General features: G+C 37.7%; 1 protein-coding gene across 2 annotated transcripts in view; it reads left to right on the top strand.

Annotated features, from left to right (window-relative positions):
- Ptprq (protein tyrosine phosphatase receptor type Q) overlaps window positions 1-18,498 on the top strand; it is a 207,828-nt gene extending 189,330 nt beyond the window's left edge. For both annotated transcript variants that reach the window (XM_021174928.2, XM_085843440.1), the window contains 7 exons: window positions 1,925-2,001; window positions 9,745-9,879; window positions 10,071-10,196; window positions 11,551-11,699; window positions 12,270-12,405; window positions 17,946-18,069; window positions 18,461-18,498. In XM_021174928.2, coding sequence (XP_021030587.1) covers window positions 1,925-2,001; window positions 9,745-9,879; window positions 10,071-10,196; window positions 11,551-11,699; window positions 12,270-12,405; window positions 17,946-18,069; window positions 18,461-18,498 — 785 coding nt within the window. The remainder of the gene's footprint in view (window positions 1-1,924; window positions 2,002-9,744; window positions 9,880-10,070; window positions 10,197-11,550; window positions 11,700-12,269; window positions 12,406-17,945; window positions 18,070-18,460) is intronic.
- The last annotated feature ends 1,656 nt before the right edge of the window (window positions 18,499-20,154 follow it).

Here is a 20,154-nt window from a genome sequence, read left to right as displayed (position 1 = left end):
AGTCTGGAGTTTTGCTTGAGCCAGCTTTGGGTACTGTTGTTTTTCCCCTGAGTAATGTCAGAAGGAGAATTTCAAATATCACAGTGCCTTTTGGAAGATATTAGTTTACAGGGCTTTGGGATACTAGAATTAGCAGCAAATACTTGCAGACGTGATTTCCAAATCTCTGTCTGACAGGACACTATGACCTTAATCTCCAAATACCATGAGAAAAAAGTTTAGCATGCTATGAACTCAGTCCATTATAAGCAATTGTATTAAGTGGCAACCCAATGGCTTCCTTTCATGAAGGACAAAGCTAATCATCAAAAGCCCAGTCACACTGACACACAGATAATTTGCAGAAATCTATTTAAACATCAGGAGTCTCTAAATTTAAATGCATTGGTCATAACGTCACATAATATAACTAAAACATTTTAAATAATTAATAATGGTACTTACTGGTATATGCTTTAACTTGTAGAACTTGAGAAATTCCAAAATATTTTCTGTAAGCCTTCACATTTCTTCAAGAGTGTTAAACAAAATAAGACTTATAACTGCATAGAACAGTTGAGGCCAGTAACAACCAGAGAAACTAAGTGGTTCACTCAAGCTGCTGTATGACTACACACCCAAGAGGATTGCCTCTTTTTAGTTTTCCTCCGTGAAGACACCAAAGCCCTACTTCTTTTCTTATACCCCCAGAGTCTGACAAAGAATAAGTATGTACTGGTCCCTTAGCTGCACAACCCAGCCAAACCCTGAAACATCCAGTCAAGGATATTTTGAGATTCCCATGTTTGAAATTATCAGTAGACTTTACAGGTATAAAATTAACTTGGTAGAAATCCCCAGGAAATTTTCTGGTATTCCTTTTGCAAAGCACGACTGGGCACAGAATAACTGCTTATTGATGACATTTCTTTAAAATAGTCTGAAGAAGAATAACTAGAAATGTTATATGAAAGAAAGAGTAGGCAAATTATGGGAGAGAAATAGTTTAAAACTAGACCTAAATATATAATCTAGTCTATGATATAATATTTTAAATCAAAGAGAAATGAATGGAATATTGTTAAAATGGGACTATATTATGTTCCAGATAATAATATATAATAAAAGGTAGGCCTATTCTTTCCCTTCCTAAAAACAAGAAATCTGAGTACAAGAAACACCAAAATACTGAAATGTAAATTAGAAAAATTCATTCAAGTTTCAGGAGTGTCTATGGATGAACTTGTAAAAAAATATGAATATTAGTATAATGAACACCAGAAATAAATAACAAGTAATCCAGAAAGCCTAATTTAAAAAAATCAAAATGTTGTTATAATGCAATAAATATTTAATGGACTATTATGTCGATGACAAAAATCTGCTTATAGCCTTAGAGTACAATTTGCAAAGGTAAAATATGAAAAGATTGTATCTTTTAAGATATAAAAGGTATACCTGTGGATCTGGGGATTTTGTTCCTGGCAATATGTTGTACAAATGCAGTTTTTCAGCCATGTTATCAGCTTCATTATGTTTTCCAGCATTTTGAATAACAAGTTGGATCAGTTTAAGTCCTAATTAAATAGGTATGCTATATTATAAAGACTGTATGCCATCTTAAGAACACCAACTAAATACATTTATGATTATGTAGAAAGATTAAGTAAATAAAAATAAGTTTCAGAATAGAGAATGCGGCACAAAACATTTGTAGTTAATTTTATAATAATGTGTGTGTGGGGGAATTTTATAAGTATATCCGAGATCTTGTTAATTGATATTTTTGTGTAGTAAAAATATTGGGGCATGAGGGAGTATTTTTTACAATGTCATACTCTTATATGAGTTGGGATTATTAGATTGTGATCTTTTATATTATGTTCATGGTATAAAGGTCTTGGGAATTTAAAAATCCAATTATGGTTTTTTTTTTCTTTCTCAGACAATAATAACAGAGTGAAGCTGATAGCTGATGTAAGCATCCCTGGATCAGATTACATTAATGCCAGCTATGTTTCTGTGAGTTACAATTTTCATAGATAATATGTTTTGATAGAGGATGGATACTAAAATTTTCAGATCTTTAAGACAGCAAATTCATTTAAACACCATGGCATGGAAAATGATGTTTTCCCTATAGCAACGTGAGGCACATATTATTTCAGAGATGGGGATAGACGGCTTTTGATTAATCATGTATTACACTAGTTCCTTGCAGGCAGAAAATTTCTTCCTCTTACCATACCTGATCTTTGCACCATTTTCCATGCTTGGTTAACACATCCTCCAAACACAAGGTCAGCTAATCTCTCTGTCAGTGAAACATCAGTCAAACGAACAGTCATGCTCACAGAGTGTAAAATCTTGTTATATACCTTTCCCTGTGAGATATGAGGTCCATCAAAGGAATGATCATGATGTAATATGTATACTCCATATAGACACATGGTAAACATGAGTGGATCAACAACATGGAGACAATTGTCATATACTCAGTGTAGTCTCTTGCATAGCAGAGGTGATAAATTCTTACTAAGCCAGACTGAAAACGGAATGAAGCCAATTTTTCCTCAGTGTCTCTTTTTCACGATGTTTTTTTTTTCCCCCTTACGGTCAATAGTGGTCAATAGTCTTCACCATGCTGGGTACTCAGAAATCTCCATTTCATCAAGGACCTTGGTGTCAGCTTGGCTGACACCTTCTTACATTTTGAGAGTGGGAAGAGCACATTTGGTCCTTTAATGAGACATTCACTTAGGAACGTTTTTTAAATACCATTGGAAGTTAATTGTTAGTGTCTCCAGGGTCAATTCATTAATTTTCTCCCAAAGGAGATGACTCCATCTCTAAACAACTCTATTATGTGATTTCAAGGTAGTCTCTTTATGTTTTTTTCCTACTGGCTTCAGTAGGAAATGGCTTAATCATCATTGTCTTATGAGCCTACAGATACTGGAAGATTTCCTCTGCTTTGCACTTTCAGTTTTATATTATTTTACTTTTCTTAGATATTCTCATACTCACTGAACAATTGTCACATCCTTCAATTTATTCCAATTTATTTGAGGTTATTCTACAATACTCTATCCTTTTCCTTACATACCATACTGTATGTATCATTTCTAAGCTTTTGTGAAGTTGTATATGTGTAGATTATATAGTAATTCCTTACTAGTCGATAGTAACTCTAAAATTACAATCACATATTGGGTCCTACTGTCAAGGGACTAAATAATGAAGAAGTGGAGGCTTCTCTACATAGCATTTAAGAAAGCGTCTAGAGAAGATATGGATTTCATTCAATAAATGACCATGTGAATATACTATTGCAAGGTTTTGTTCATTTATCAAATAATTGAGTCCTTATGATATGAAATTCTTCTTTAAATAGTATACTGAAGTTTTATGCTTACTAATTTTAACTGTAGACTAGGCCTTATACCCCTGGTCACCTGTGTATATCTTACAGCTGTTAGCTTGGTATTTTTGTGGAACTCCTAACCGTGGGAACAGGTATGTCTCTGACTCTTTTGCATATTCTTAGGAATCTTTTCTTCTTATTGGGTTGCCTTGTATAGCCTCTATATGAGAGCTTTTGCTTTGTATTCTTGTATCTTCTTTTGACATATTTGGTTGTTGTCTCTTGGAGGTCTGCTCGTTTCCCAAGTAGAGGAAGAGTGGTTCTGGAGAGAAAGAAGTTCCAAGAGGTAGAGCTGCAAGGAGTAGAGGGAGGAAAGACTATTTGCGATGCCTTGTGTGAGAGAAGAATCTAATTTGAATTTAAAAGAAAAAAATAGTATGGATCCCTGGATGGGGCAGGTCGTTCCTTTCGTCTCATCTCTAAACTTTGTCTCTGTAACTCCTTACATGCGTATTTTGTTCCCCATTCTAAGGAGGGATGAAGTATCCACCCTTTGGTATTCCTTCTTGAGTTTCATGTGTTTTGCATATTGTATCTTGGGTATTCTAAGTTTCTGAGCTAATATCCACTTAACAGTGAGTGCATATCACCAAATGCACTTGGCGGCTCACAACAATCTGACACTCTCCTCTGGGATTGGACGGCACAATGTGCATATACTCAAAGTATTTACATACACAAAACATATATGTTATATTATATATTTTAAAGAAAAAATATTTTAAAGAAAAGATGGTTTAGGCAATCTTTTGCTTAACTAAGAAGCCTAGTTTATTGTAACATATATTCTGTTATAGTAAGCTGACGTTAAAATATATGAAATCCTGTAAAAAAAAATTCCTGTGACTTACATAGCAGGCAACAATAGGTGAAGGAACTTCGTGTGAAAGCAGGTTTGTATGTGCATTATGCAAGTGTATTGCATTGCTAATACTTTCCAGGAGAATATCTTTACTGGAGATACCAAAAATAAGGACAAATACATAGCCACGAACAATACCATGATATTCCTCAGGTCTCTACCTCCAAACTGGGACTTCCTTTATCTCAGAAACCATGTGACACTTCAGTTATGTTTTTATGATTTAAATTTGATGAAGCATCCCGAAGAGCAAGAGACAGAGGCCAGAATGGTCTTAAATGTCATTTCCTTGGATCTGGGAGCCAAGGGAAGAGGACTAAATGTAGCAAAATAATTTGTCTGTGTGAAGGAAAGGGAAAGGAAAGGGAGGAGCAGGTGACATTTAGGAGTTACTTAAAACCAGGATCTATCACTGGACTCATGTGACAGTACATACCCAAGTTCCTCTGTCCTGGTCCAGGCTGGGGAATTGTGTTTCTTTCTTTAGGACTTAGTGACAGGCCATAAAATTTTGATAAAGAGTGTACTGTAAGAAAGGAAGGAGATGAGAGACTACAGCCTCACAGGCAGCTAATTGCACCAATATAACTAGAAAGAGTTCTGTGGGACCAATGGTAAAATGAGATCTTATGGATAATAGGAAGGATCTGCTGTCAATCTTGGAAACTAGGACTTCTCCATCAGCAGCTTTTAACCCACATTTGCATGTATGTGTATTATTAAAAATAACATATTTTATGTGGAGCTACTAAGAGGGATTAAATAATTATGTATTTTAAATTAATAAAACATGGCTTTGGAGGTAATAGTTAAATTACCTTTTTGACATGTTCTACAATGTCTGGGACTTAACCCGCAGTGAGCAAATAGATTCACTAATGTGGGCACTTCTAATGAAGTAGGTGGGAGTACTGTACACGTTCTTCAGAACATGGGTGGTTCTTCTTTCTCTGTCCTTCTATGTCTGTGACCCTAGGTACTCCAAAATTCTATATCTATAAATGAGGAACAAAAATGGCAATCCCATAGGAAGACCCACAGTGTCAACTATCCTGGATTCCTGAGAGCTTCTAGAGACTGAGCCACCAACAAAGAGCGTACACTGCCTGGTCCTTGGCCCCAGGCACATATGTAACTGAGGACTGCCTGGTTTGCTTTCAGTGGGAGAGGGTATGCCTAATCCTGTAGAGACTTGATGCCCCAGAGAAGTAGGATGCCTGGGTCTGGAGCGGGACAGGCACTCTCAGAGGTCAAGGGGTGGGGGTATGAGGAAAGAACTCTGGAGAGGGGGGACTGGGAGGGCAAGGGGCAACATTAAGTATGTAAATAAATACAGTAGTTAATTTTGAAAAACACTAAAACATTTTCCTAAAGGCTGCTGCAGGCATATAGAAGTTAATGTGTGCACGTGACTAATCACATCAGAAGCACCTAATGAATGCATGTTAGTTTGACTGTAGTGGGTATTTACTTACAGTCCACATTATACTTCTTGACTAGTAACCCCAGACAAATCTTAAAAATCAACTTAAGGGCAGCCATAAAACCTGCTGTGTACAGTCAATGATGATGATGAGCCCTGAACTGCACAGTGAAACTTAGACTTTATTTCTTCTTCTTTTTTTAAAAAAGATTTATTTTTTTCATTTATAAGTACACTGTTGAGGGCATTAGATCCCATCACAGATGGTTATAAGCCACCATGTGGTTGCTGGGAATTGAACTCAGGACCTCTGGAAGAGCAAGCAGCCAGTGCTCTTAACCGCTGAGCCATCTCCGCAGCCCAGACTTTATTACACATGATTATAACCAGTTAAACTGTATATTCCAATTCAGGAAAAGCTTTCTAGCTAATAGGTCTCTTTGCAGAGGAAGTGAATTTTATATGCCATTATGTAAAACAAGCAGCTAAAGTAGTAGAAAGAAGCAGTGAGCTTCCAAAACTCTAATAAGATGTAAGGGAAGTGTCTCGAGCATTTCCTACTGGGCAACAGCTTTTCCCATCTCCTTAGCATTCATTGAGCTGCCTCAACCAGAAACAAAAAAGGCTTAAATCTACTTGTCCTCTTTATGAAAAGCAAGGAGCAAGTGGGGCTGAATATATGGTGTATTAAGAAAGAATTAAAGATTAAGATGTATACATTTAAAACTCTCCCAGGGAGTGAAAGAGGCGATTAGAACACAGGCCACCTTCATAGACCACCCATCACAGACCTTTGCCTTCTCTAACACATTTTTTTTTAATTAATCAAATGTACTCTTTGACAAAAAGGAAAAGAAACAGCAGAAGAAAAAGAAAGACCGACAGCAAACATAATGGTATAAAAAAGCATGCTGACCATCCAGTTAAAATGTGGGTGATTTAGTGTGATTTTTTTTGTAAATACTTGCTAAAACTTTTAAAGGAATAATAATATTTTTAATGTATTTATGTTTGACCTTTTGCAGAATTGAGTATAGTTCATAGTGTGTGTTATTAATTAGTATCCAACCTAGTTCCTCTCTAAGGATGCCCCCTTCCAAACCTTGCTCACTCTGTCCTCACCCAGGGTCTCTAAACATAAAGGACTAAGCTGCCCCATTCTTTGCTGCCTGTGTCTCCCCCTCCTCACTGAATCTACCACCCTGAGTCTGTGATATCAAGTACAAGACACCAGAGTATCTGTGATGTGGATCGCCCTGGTGCTACTTATATTTTGATGCTAATTCTGCTTCCTGAAGAGGGGCAGATCTTAAAATGGGAAGAAGGTTCACATGGAACCTTCTTCCCATTTTAACTGGTTAAATAAAGGCTATAGCCTGTGATTGGGCAATGGAAGGGAAAGGTGGGGCTGCATGTTTTAGAGAAGGAGAGGGGGAGGAGAAAGGGGAAGATGGAGGTAGAGGAGGTGGAAGATGGAGCAGAACCATGTGTCCTGGAGGAGCAGCAAGCAGCAAGGAACCTCATAGCTGGGGAATAGAGTAGTGTAGTGGTGGATCTGCCCAACCTGGATGTGCAGGTTATAAATATTATACCCAAGTTCTATGTTCTTTGCACGGGCATATTGGGGTTGGAGATTTACTGATACGAATCTGGCTGGTATTAAATATTAAGGCTGTCTGGTGTTTTCAATTTGTGACAAATTTAGGTGGGCAAGAGAGGGCGAATTAGCATCAAAATACAAGCAGCACCAGGGCACTCCACATTGGTGGTCGATGTAGCCCACCCAGGGTGGTCAGTCCAGCTCTAGCTCCAGGTATTCTCAGGAAGGACAAATTTGTGTAGCTTAGCAAGCCAGCTGCAGGAACCAGGGCCAGATGGCCGTTTTCGGCATCCCGCAAGGAGGAAAGGGCCACTACTGATTCTAGTGCATTTTTAAAATCACCCATAACATATCTGCTTCTTTTTTAAAAAAACTGGTACCTCAATGATTCTTAGATTTAAATCCAGGGCTATGGATGCTCTCCCAACACTACCACTCCTCTAACTCCTGGTGATGTTAAAATCCATTTCGAATGTTGATGTACTGTCACGATTTCTCCCAATGGCTTGCCCTCTAAGTTGACATCATCACAATGTTCACAGTACAGACCCGTTCTTGCCCTGCACCGCAGCCTCTCCACAATCTTCCAAATCTTTCTTCCTACCTCACTGAAACTTGACAGCTCCCCCCTCTCTACTGTAACCTCTAACCCATAAATCTTATTGGGAATTTCAGCCTTTTTCATTCCAACCAGCTTCACCTTCTGATGTTTATACTTCAGATTCCACTATTTTGTTCCTTCTGTCTTCTATGTCTTCAATGAGTTCTCTTCTTCTCTCAGTATTGATAATTTTCTCATCATGTGTATAGAAAACTGTGAATTTTCAATTCCACTAGACAGGATTGGAGAAATATTCATTACCACGCCCACTTTAACCAGAGGTTTTCAATCACAACACAGTTCCCTAATCCATTCAAGTCCCCACTCTCAGGATTATTTCATTCTTTTACTCAGCTCCAAGGCTTGTCCCACGTGTCCATCTAAATCTGATGGCAGTACTATTTCCATGATACAATGGGCTCAATGAAAAAAACTGCCTGCAGTTCTTCCTCTGCATCTATAGACTTACTCTTTTTGCCGTGGCCAAGATAAACCGCCCAGGTCTATAATTCGCTCATCCCTCCTTTAAGAGGGCTGAGAATTGTCTTTCTCTCTTTTGAACCATTAGTGTTATCCTTCAAGACACTAAGCAACCATATTGTGATTCCCTTCACCTCACAAAAGAAATATAATATTATATCAGAGCTTTCTAACTATTTCCATATTCATTCTGTTGTAACCTTCATCTTCTCTTAAAGATAGTTTTTAACTTTTTAGTTTTATGTCCATATGTATTTATATGCATGCCTGTGTTGGGGTGGCTGCTCATGGTGGCCAGAAGAGGCCTTAAATACCTTGGAGCTTGAGTTATAGGTGCTTGTGAGTAGTACAAATGAGGTGGGTGTTAGAAACAAAGCCCTCTGGACGATTAAAAAGCTCTCTTAACTGTTGAGACGTCTCTCCAGCCTCCATTCCCACCTCGTTTGTTTTTGAGACAAGGCTTCTTGTGCATTAGGATGGCCTGGAGCTCACTGGGTAACAGAGGTAACGCCTGATCCTCCTGCCTCCACACCTCCAGTGCTGGGGTTACACACCTACACCATTGTACTTTTTCCCTGTAGCTCTGTGCCCCATTCACACTACAGTCTTCCATTCGGTGCTCACCTCCCATTCTTCTTCTTAGCTATTCAGACTATTCAAATCATGCTCAACGAGGCCAAGGAGGTTCAAACAAACAAACAAACAAACCCCCGCTGTTTATGAGATCACCAGCTAACTACTCAGGAAACTTAGCACCTAATATCAGCTCATTTGCCCTTTCATTAAGTCTGTGGGAAGTTTTGACTCTCATCTATTGCACACTGATCATCTCCCGGCAGCTTGACCTCCAGCCTTTGGAATGGAAAGGATGGGGATTGCAATCCTTGAATTTACCATCTCCTCTTAAACTCACCTTCCTGATGTTCTCATCCATTCTGATGACTTTCTATCATACTATCTTCCACTTAGAATGTCTTCCTAAATTCCAACTGCAGATGTCTAGTTGTGTAACATTCCAACTGGAATATCTAATAATTCAAATTTAATATAGTCAATTTGAATGACTGGTATTCCATATGCATTCCCTTCTCTGTAAGTCTTCCTCTCCTCCCTCTGGATACATTACTCAGTTCACCTGTTTATCTAATGCCCTATACACAGTCTATTATCAAAGCACTAACACTACATTAAATTGGTTGTGGTTCTAGCTCATATTCGAATGTTGGAGTATCTAAGATTATTCACTATTAAATGGTAGATAATATTTTTATGTAATCACATCATTTTACAACTAACATATTTCTAGTATTACTCAAAAGTAAAAATATGTTACTTGAATGTAAATGATGTTTTGTGTGAAATTGCATCCTTCTAGGGATACTTATGTCCCAATGAGTTTATTGCCACCCAAGGCCCATTACCAGGAACAGTTGGAGATTTTTGGAGAATGGTGTGGGAAACCAGAGCGAAAACATTGGTAATGCTCACACAGTGTTTTGAGAAAGGACGGGTGAGTTCTATGACATATCTTCAACCCTGTGCTGTTTTATAATTATGTTATTATTTGTGAATATTCCCACTAGTGCTGTGTATAGGTCATCAACTAAAACTGTGTACTCTGCAGCCTCGACTTAGTAGCCTTGACGATTGTAAAGAAGAGTGTCACAGTGGCTCATGACTGCTGATTTTCTCTGCATGCAGATCAGATGCCATCAGTATTGGCCCGAGGACAACAAGCCAGTGACAGTCTTTGGAGACATAGTGATTACAAAGCTTATGGAGGACATTCAGATTGACTGGACCATCAGGGATCTGAAAATTGAAAGGGTAAAAATAAAACTAAAAGGAGAAAAGGGAATATGATATAAAATATGACTGACTTAAATGTATAAAGTGAAATTAATACTTGAATTATCCCTTACTCATATAGATATGTATTTGACCATGCTTTTTCATTGCTTTATAAATGTCTCGTTTTGTTGTATACCCTGCAGTATACATGTAAATGTCTCATATTGAATCATGTGATTACAGTTTGTATCAAACAATTAACATCAAACTCATAGGTTGAAACATAAGTACTAAAAGGAAGAAATTACTGGAATACTGGGTTTCCTTTATGGGAAGAAACTATATTATTTAAGATAGAAGTTTTTCATGACATTCATCTCTGAGTCCTAAAGACTTGAGGGTGTGTGTGAGTGTGTGTGTGTGTGTCTATGTGTGTGTCTGTGTGTGTGTTATGTGTGGTTCATGTACTTATGTACAGATTTACATGCACTATGTGCACAGATTCAGCCTGTACGTGTAGGTACACAGGCTTGAGTATATAAATGGCCAGCGGTCAATGTTTGATTGGTTGTCTCATTTATATTTCCAGAGGCTCACACTGAACCTGAAGCTTATCAACTTGTTTAGGCTGGGTGGCTAATGAGTTTCAGTGGTCCATTTGTGTCTGACACTGCCTGCCCACTGCCACAGCATTGGCTTTACAGAAATGTGTCACATGCCTGGCTATTCATATGGATGCTGGAGATCTGAAAGCTTGTTTCTCATCTTCTCATGGCTGTCACCTCCCAGCCTCTCTGTTTTCTTTTAATCCAGAACAACCAGAGAAGATACAGTACCAGAAACAACTGTCTTATTATATAATTATCTCTTTTCATAAGGTCTTTCCTTTTCTGACATACTAAATACTCAATTGTTTTATATAGATAATGTATTTATGGACTTGTTTTAATGTAAAAATTGTTTCAAATCTAAGCCCTGCAGAATTTCATGCGATATTTCAGTATATTTTATGATCTACATCCAAATCTGTTTGAAGCTCTTTTACCGATGCCACTCACACATAAATGTATATGCATCTATAACACACAATGTATATGCATCTATAACACACAGTTTCTCCATTTTCTTCCTCCGTTTTGCACTGGGAATTGAACCCAGAGTCTTATGCGTGCTAAGCATAAACTCTGCCACCGAGCTATAGACAGCCTCAATCCTGTTCATTATACCAGTAAAAGATTTCATTAGAAATTCTGTGAGCAGAATTTATCCTGGTTAGTAAAAGGTCACCTTTATGAAGTACCCCATGAATGAATGCTAAGACATTGGTTACCTTTGTCCGGCCGATCCTTTTAACTCATGTTATTATCCATTAATCTGCCAACTTGTCTAGCATGGAGACTGCATGACTGTCAGGCAGTGTAACTTCACGGGTTGGCCTGAGCATGGAGTTCCTGAAAACACCACCCCTCTAATTCACTTTGTGAAGTTGGTGCGAACAAGCAGAGCACACGACGCTACCCCTATGGTTGTGCATTGCAGGTAAGTAAGATGCTATAGGACTCACCAACTGCTTGAAGTGCTCTACAATATGATGAGGCCTTGTTATACCACGATGCTATTTCATTTTCTTATAGAAGATGGATTTCGATTCATCTCACCTGATAGTTTCCAAGCATTTCATTGTCTAGGATATACCAGACGGTAGATTACATAAAAGTCCAAATGCTCAAAGAGGAATGACTGGTCCAAGGGTCACAAAGCAAAGTTAATCTCTATCAGCACAGAGTTTATTTTTTAAGTCTATGACTAGATTATGCTTCTCAGAGGTTTCCAAATCATTTAAAAAAAATCTCAGCCCATCACTGGCATGTGTGTGTGTTTCTGATTTAAAAAAAAAAGCAATAGAACAGAGCATCTTCCTTTATGTAAACCTAGTTTTGATAAAAAGCAATAGCCAGAGAATCTCCAAATAACAACCTAACCTCCAGATAAGAAAGTAAACTTCTCAGGATGTATCTGTATCAGACGAGTCACTATCATCTATCTACACCATCAACATGACTCAGCCTTTGCTGACCAATGACCCCTGCAATCTTGTTCTCCTTGCAGTGCTGGGGTTGGAAGGACGGGAGTTTTCATTGCTCTGGACCACTTAACACAGCACATACATGACCATGATTTTGTGGACATATATGGACTAGTAGCTGAACTGAGGAGTGAGAGAATGTGCATGGTGCAGAACCTGGTAAGATACCTAAGCTGACGATCAATTCATGGTTGCCAGCTCTCGCCTTTGTACATGGGAGCATCTTCATGACCCAGCCTGCATCTATCACAACAAACTCTTCTCCTCTAGTATAAACATCGAGCGAGGGGAAGAGGGAAAAGATTATAGGAGAACTAAAGATATGCCTGGGTACTTTCACTGACTGTACATCCTAATTGGTGGGTGTGTAGAAAACAACTTACAACACGGCTTAGTATTTAACACTTAGTGACTTTGAAAAGTGTAGAAAAGAACCTCATTTGGATTTCTTCAAAATGCGCTAAAGGCTATAGTTGGAAGAAAATGACTAAAATATTGACTTTAATGAGTTTATGTGTATTTCATTTGTATGAATTTATGTCTGTTGTATATTAGTGTTAACGATTATTGCAGTGTGTTATCAGCTGAATAAGTAGGGATTTTTACTTATTACTTTGGATATCTATAATACAGATTTCTTTTGTCATTAATGAAGTACACAGCATAATGGAAATGAGACCAATGCCTCTTGTGTTCCTAGTAACATATCAGATCCTTTACATAAATTGTTTTATGTAATCTCCATATAATCCTTATCAGTAGATCGGGGCAGAAAACCAAGTATCAGTCTTGGTTTTACTAGTTCTACTTTATATGCAAGGAAGCAGAAGGGAAGTGATGATACTTCAAGCAGTTAATGCAAGGAAGCAGAAGTTCCCAGAAGGGAAGTGATGATACTTCAAGCAGTTAAAACCAAGACTCAAACTTCCATCTCTTTAACTAAAACCTACAAGTTGTTCCTGTCTATTTCTTTTCACTTGACTTTGTACGCTGCATAAATACATAGATTTTTCTACCAGTCAATGCAAAGGTCTTTCAAATCAATGTTTTCCAAAGTACAGGCTGAAATGAAATACAAGTGTTACCAAACTTAGTAAAATCTGAGAAAGCAGAGCTGGTGCTACATGTGAGAAAGGAGCCCGCTTTTGAATGTGGAATGTCTTAGGGTCCTTAGGCGACTGTGCATTGACAATACCAAAGGAAGTTTCAGGGGATTTTTGCAACATTTCTCACACTTGGGGTGCCTCTCAATATTTTTGGACTGCAGAGCTGTGATGCTGCCCCATGAAACAGTCCCTGTTTTAGGGAGCTGATGCCATAGGCTTTAGATGCCCAGTGTTTATTTGGGACAATGTTTAACTATTTAAATCCAGCACAAATTATTTCTTTTTCACAAATAAATTGTACAGCTATGTAAATTAAACAGTGTAAGGAAAGTAAGAAGTTGTAAGACATGGAAGATCAAGTAGGGAGGGAACACTTCTCTAAAGCTGATGCTAATCATTTGGGTTTCATATATGTACATGCGTTCTTAAGAGAAACTATATGGAAAAAATTCCTTAAGCATACTTTAAGTGGTTACAATTTTTTAAAAGGAGATGGACCAGCAGTTAAGAGCACTGGCTGCTCTTCTAGAGGAGTGGACTCACTTCTAAGCACCCACAGCATTCTGTAACTCAAGTCCCAGAGAAGGCGACACCTTCTATGGCTTTCTCTAGCACTGCACACACCTGGTGTGCAGACATACAGGCAGGAAACATCCATACACATCAAATAAATAAAGGTTTTAAAAAATGAGTGATGAGGGTTATTTTGCATGCTTTATTATAGCATTAGTGTTTGTGGTGCTGTTATTTCTTCCTTGTGATACGGCACAGCATTGCTTTAGAAGCATGAAGGGCGCCAAGCATCAAAGCATATTTCTTCTCGTTCACTGGAGCTTGCATATAAACTATACATTTTAACCTCCAGTGCTTTTGTAGGACTCATTCACTGCCACTCCAATTCTGGAAAGATTAACTAGTTAAAACTAGATCATGCCCATGCCTGTCCCTGTGTGTGCTGACAGGGGACAAGCGGGTAAAGTGTCATTCATCCCTCAAACTGCTTCAGAAGCAGAAAATGACATGTGACGCGGGCTCCCTACATAAGTAGTCTACCTAGATAGTCTAGAGATTCCCAAACTCAAAAGCTCCATTCATTTGGTTTAATTTTTACACCACTGATTAATTTGGATGAAACAACTTTTGACAAGTTTAATCTACAGTCACTATTATTACAATGTTTCACACATTATAGACACAAAATTCCCACCACCATATCCTGCTCATGGATTTCTTTTCTTTTTTTTCTTTTTGTTTTTTTGAGACAGGGTTTCTCTGTATAATCCTGGCTGTCCTGGAACTCACTCTGTAGACCAGGCTGGCCTCAAACTCAGAAATCCGCCCTCCTCTGCCTCCTGAGTGCTGGGATTAAAGGCATGCGTCACCACCGCCCAGCTTGGATTTATTTTCTATAATTCGAAATTCTGTAATTCTAGAATGCCATCCTTGTTTTCTATAATTATTATTCACATGCACACACACACACACACACACACACACACACACACACCACTTCGGAGTCCACTAATGTTGCCTGTGTAAACATGGGGTTATCGATAACCAATTAAACTAAACTTTGCCATTCTTAAGGAAACTGGCTCTCTTTCCCTCTGCAGCCATTGACTGCCTGTAGCTTGTCAACTAGTAGTAGGGCATTTTCCCCATCAATATAGGTATGGTAAAAGACAGCATATGCATTTTATAGTAGACCCTACAAATCAGATGCTTGCTTCTTATCTTGGGGTCTTATAAGGACTCCAATATCAACCCAAACTCTTAGCCATGATAAAAACTCAATTTCCTACTTTATTTTAGTTAAAAATAGAAATAAGGATAGAAAGAAAACTAACATTTTCTTCTCAAATCCTTACGGGTAAACACTGGCATCCAACAGCATTGAGAGGCTCAGTAGTTGGCTCTCTTGTCTAGGACAGAGTGGAACTGCTTGTTTGCTGGATTCCATCTTCAAACAGTAAGAATTGAATCCCTTGCCAGCCTCTGCAACTTTGTGGAAGTGACCTTTGTGAAGAGTGTTTAATGAAGAACACCAATTAAAATATTCCCAGTTCAGTACTTGATATATGTTATGAACTTCTTGGATCATATTTGTTAGCCAGCTGGAGTAAACTCAGGTTGGATAGGGGAATAGAACGTTCAAAGTTTCCCAGTCATTTAAGTAGGATGTTTCAAAGTCAGAACTGAGTTCAGAATTGAGCTCTGATGATTTTTTTTTTTTTTTTGGCTCTGAGACTTTGAGCTGTTTTTCTTTATCGAGCTTTATCATTTATTCAAGCATGCTATCCTCACTGAGTAAAAACAAATATCTAAAGCACCAAGGAGCATGTCCAGGATGCAGTGCCTGTCCTACGAGATTTCCCTGCATCCTCTCCTTGCGGGAAATCAGAGCTCTGAAGCTCTCATCTGTCTTAGTTACCTGAAGTTATCCCCTATCTAGCTTTTCTCTGTAATAAAAAAAAAAAACAGGAAAAAAATGACCATAACCTGTCTCCAGTCCTTATAAAATGGTGTTGCCTTGCTGAAGAGCCACGGCTTATTTTCTCCTGTTACACTGAGAAGTGATTTCAGTTTCTATGAGGGATGTTCCCATCTCAACACGCACTACAGTAAGTGAATACAGGAGTGGGAAGACAGGAAGCCCAGCAACATCCTGCCACTGAAAGTCACCGAAGGGACACAGATCATCACTAGGAGACAGAGACATCCAAATGGCCATTCTGAGAGGAAGATCTGGAGCGTTATTACATCCTGAAAGGCTGTTGCTGCCTTGATTAATGGTTGACGTGGATTAGTTTCTTTCCTGCTTTGGGTTCTCCTGGAGGTTAGCTGGCATAAACTTATGCAGTAGAAGAAAACATAACTAATCATACTTTGCTACATATTTTATGTATGTTTATATATGTTACATCATTTAAATCTCCCCGCGCAGGCTTTGTGATTTCTGGGACCAGGGGGATTGAGCATCAGGGGGAAAAAATGAATTCTTAAGGTAGTGTAGTATGGTTGTTAAAGGTAGAAACAGCAATTTTCATGTCAATCCACTGCTTCTTGGCAACAACACACGATGCCAGAAGGTTCTTGAAGCCCACAGGACTATCTCACAGCTTGGCTTGCTCTCCTGGCAGAGTTTACAGTCATCATTCTTTCCAGCAGAGAAGATGAGTTCCTGACAGCTCAAAGCCTCAAATATCAAATGTGACTTCAAGTTCAAATGTGCCTTTGAAAGATACCAAAGTTCACGAGCATAAATTATTCTTTAAAATAATTCTGTTGTGTCGGTTTCTATTAATAATGGTATTCACTGCATGCTGTCAATTTGAGGGACGTTGTTCTTGTGACAAGGAACATATTGAAAATTTCAGTAGAATTGTTACTTCTTGACTAGACTTCATGTCTTAACAAAATCAAACGCTGTAATTTGATCATCTGTGAGTACAAAACTTGATCTCTAATGACTTTTTCATGTTCTCTAAATTACATCTGCCCTCAAATGGGAAAGATTGGGTAGCTGCACAAATTAAATGAGATGAAATAAACAAATATTTATTACACAATTGCTATGTTCCAGGAACTGTTATGGCCAATTGGAATTTAACACTGAATATCAAAGAGTTCTCATAGAGATGCCCTTCTAGTGGCGAAGATTTACTGGAAAGGTTTTGGAGTCCACGAAGAAATAAATATTGCTGTTAGTGGTAAACAACTCCAGCAAAGGACCGCAACTGAAAACCTCCCAAAAGTGTGTCAAAGCATTATGTTAGTTGATACGACTATAACCATTTAAAATTATCATTCTTAAGTGTTTTCTCGAAATCAGTTTTATATATTTAGTAAGATGTTTGATGATATTCTTTTAACACCAGACATATTCTGTTGGGAAGAGTAAGTATGGTTTAAAATATGCACTTTCATAGTCTGAACAATGTTCCAGCAGTGCTAACAGGTTGGCACTAACAGTAACCATGTAGATGCCAATGGGTTCAATTTTGACATGCAGTTGGAATATTAGAAGTCTTTGCCTGGTGCTTCTGTGTTAAGATACTTCAATAGCCAACTAGCTTGTATTCACAAATTGAGAAACAGTCTTTTGCATTGGGCCAGTCAAATGTCACAGTAATTCACAGAATTACTAAGTATATTTTAAAAGTGCTATTCGGGATATGAAAATGCTCACTCATAAAATTCACAAAGAAATGTAACACATATGTCTTTAAAAGAAAGGCATTTTAAATACACAGAAATTACTGAATTATGGCCTTTGGGAGAAAGGAAGCTCACATGTAGATTTTTCGTAAAGCACACAGCTATTTTTTCAATACAACAAGACAGAATATATTAACACTTGGCAGTTAGTGGCAAATGCCTAATAAAAGAAAACCTCTTGAGCCAATAAGAAGCCACATGAATTTTAACAAATCTTATGATGGAAATAGAAGAAAATGATTTGTAAGCTGTAACTCTGTTTCTAACTTCGCCTGTGTCAGATTCAGTTCATCTTCCATGGTATCCGTATAACCCACTTTAGAAGAAACGGTGATACCCTGTCATTGATCTCAATGTTTGTTCTTTGTTGTCCAGGCACAGTATATCTTCTTACACCAGTGCATTCTGGATCTTTTATCAAATAAAGGAGGTCATCAGCCCGTCTGTTTTGTTAACTACTCCACACTTCAGAAGATGGACTCTCTGGATGCCATGGAAGGTGGGCAGACACAGGGCACACACAATTCACTAGCTTACTGTCTACTGCAGGACTACTAACTTCAGCATAACTTACAATTACTAAAATACTGGAAAAGCTAGTTGAGTACCTGTGTCATGTTTTTCATTTCTTTATTACCTAAACTGAGATAATAGCCTTTGCAGTCTTGATCATGTTTTACCATTAAAAAATTCAACAGCAATTCATGGTGGGCATAAAGAGGCCATGAATTTGAAAAAGAGCAAAAGAAGTATGTGGGAGTGGGGGTTGTTGAGGGAGGAGAGGGAAGGCAGAAATAATATAAGCATAACTTCGAAAATAAAAAAGCATTCAAACCTTTGAACTGTTAGTCACAATACTGTCTTTGACATCTTACTATCTTACCGTATAGGTGATGTGGAACTTGAATGGGAAGAAACTACCATGTAAAATTTGGACCAAAGTTACAAGTAGAAGACACAATTCTCAGATCCCAGGAGCCAAAAGCATCCCTCTCGCTTCTGAAATGAACTGGGCAAAGGAAATCTTCATGCTTCCTAGACTGTGCCTCACTAACTGGGTTGTTCGGTTTATGGACGGATGGTTGTAGGAAAACTGTCCTATAAGATAGTTATTTGTTTTATATAGAATTAAATTTTATGTATTTTAAAATGTCTAAGAAAATATACCATGCAAGTTTTTTGAGGTCCTTAATTCTTCTTGAAGTAAGCCAAATATAAAATTATTATTATTATTATTATTATTATTATTCTAGCATATGTGTTTCAGAATACGCTTTCCCTTTGTATTGGATTTCATTTTAAGGAAAAGCTGTAGATATTCATTTGGTAGTGTTATTTTGGCCTCCAGGGTGGTGCCGATGTTTCTTATGGACAACTTCCAAGACTGTCATAATGATCTGCACCTCCACGCATGCCCCTGGGTTTTGAATCCTCTGTTTTATGAGTGTCAAGATATCATCTACTGATCCCGAACAGCTGAGCAGTAACCTCGTGACACTGCAGAGACTGCTCAGCCTTTATTCCATGCACAGTAGCTCTCTGAGAAAACGCAAGGCTATTTAAATTGTACTGTGATCTTTAGTTTGCAAAAAGTGAAAAGAAAATTTCAAAGTACATCCTCACATAGAGTATATAGAGGATCTTTCTCACCTGCCTACACTGGTACAGGCACAGGTTGCACCCACTATGGTTTCGAAAAACATAGTCAAGTGAATCTGAGTATTTGTCAGCTTGATGTACATTCAACACTAATAGTCTTGAAGAGTTTCTGAATAGCAATGGATAAAAACGGCAATAAAGCCATACATTGTGTTGCACGTGTGTAAGCTGATGAACGACGTGCTTCTGTGACGCCAACAGGAACTTCCCTGTAGATGACACCACTGAATAGCCTGACTTCGTACCCGAGGGCTGATTATACAGAAGAACACTCAGTATAACTTAAAGAAATTAACAAGGCTGGAGCAAATAAGACATTAAAAAAATAAACTCATTTTAGCTTTCTTTTCTCTGTATAATAATGTACATAATTGAAGTATATGAAATTGTTTTGTCACAGAGTCAAAATCATAATAACTAAATAGCATTCATTATCCTAATTCTGTATAAGAACTATACCTTGCACTTTATCAAGCTCTACATACAGAAAACTGGAGAGCTAGTAAAAGTGAATATTAATGAATTGGGTTACCTTGAAGCATGATTTGAAATATTAATTAAATTATATGCATATATGAAGACATCAACAATGATATTAATTATAGTTATTACATAGTAACAAAATCTTTTCTATATTAGTACAACATAATTGCAATTTATATGTAATTCACATAAAATTATTTCTAAAGGCATCCTTAAAATTTAATATTGATATGGAATGCAGTATCCAAGCAGTTAAATATGTTATTCTAAAAAGCAGTACCAAAAAGTTCAAGATTTGCTTACTAATTTTTTTTAAAAAGCATATACAAATGAATAGTAACTACAACTCCAACAAACATGTTTGTGCTATTATTGAAAGTTACAAAAAGCAATAACAATTGAGGAGAAGTCTAAAAGTTTCAAGTTTCAATTAAACACTCTC

The sequence above is a fragment of the Mus caroli genome, unplaced genomic scaffold, assembly GCF_978045245.1.
Source record: "Mus caroli unplaced genomic scaffold, Mus_caroli_1 scaffold_9, whole genome shotgun sequence".
Taxonomy (NCBI): domain Eukaryota; kingdom Metazoa; phylum Chordata; class Mammalia; order Rodentia; family Muridae; genus Mus; species Mus caroli.
Note: the sequence above shows the minus strand (reverse complement) of the source record. Positions and strands in the feature narration are given on the sequence as shown.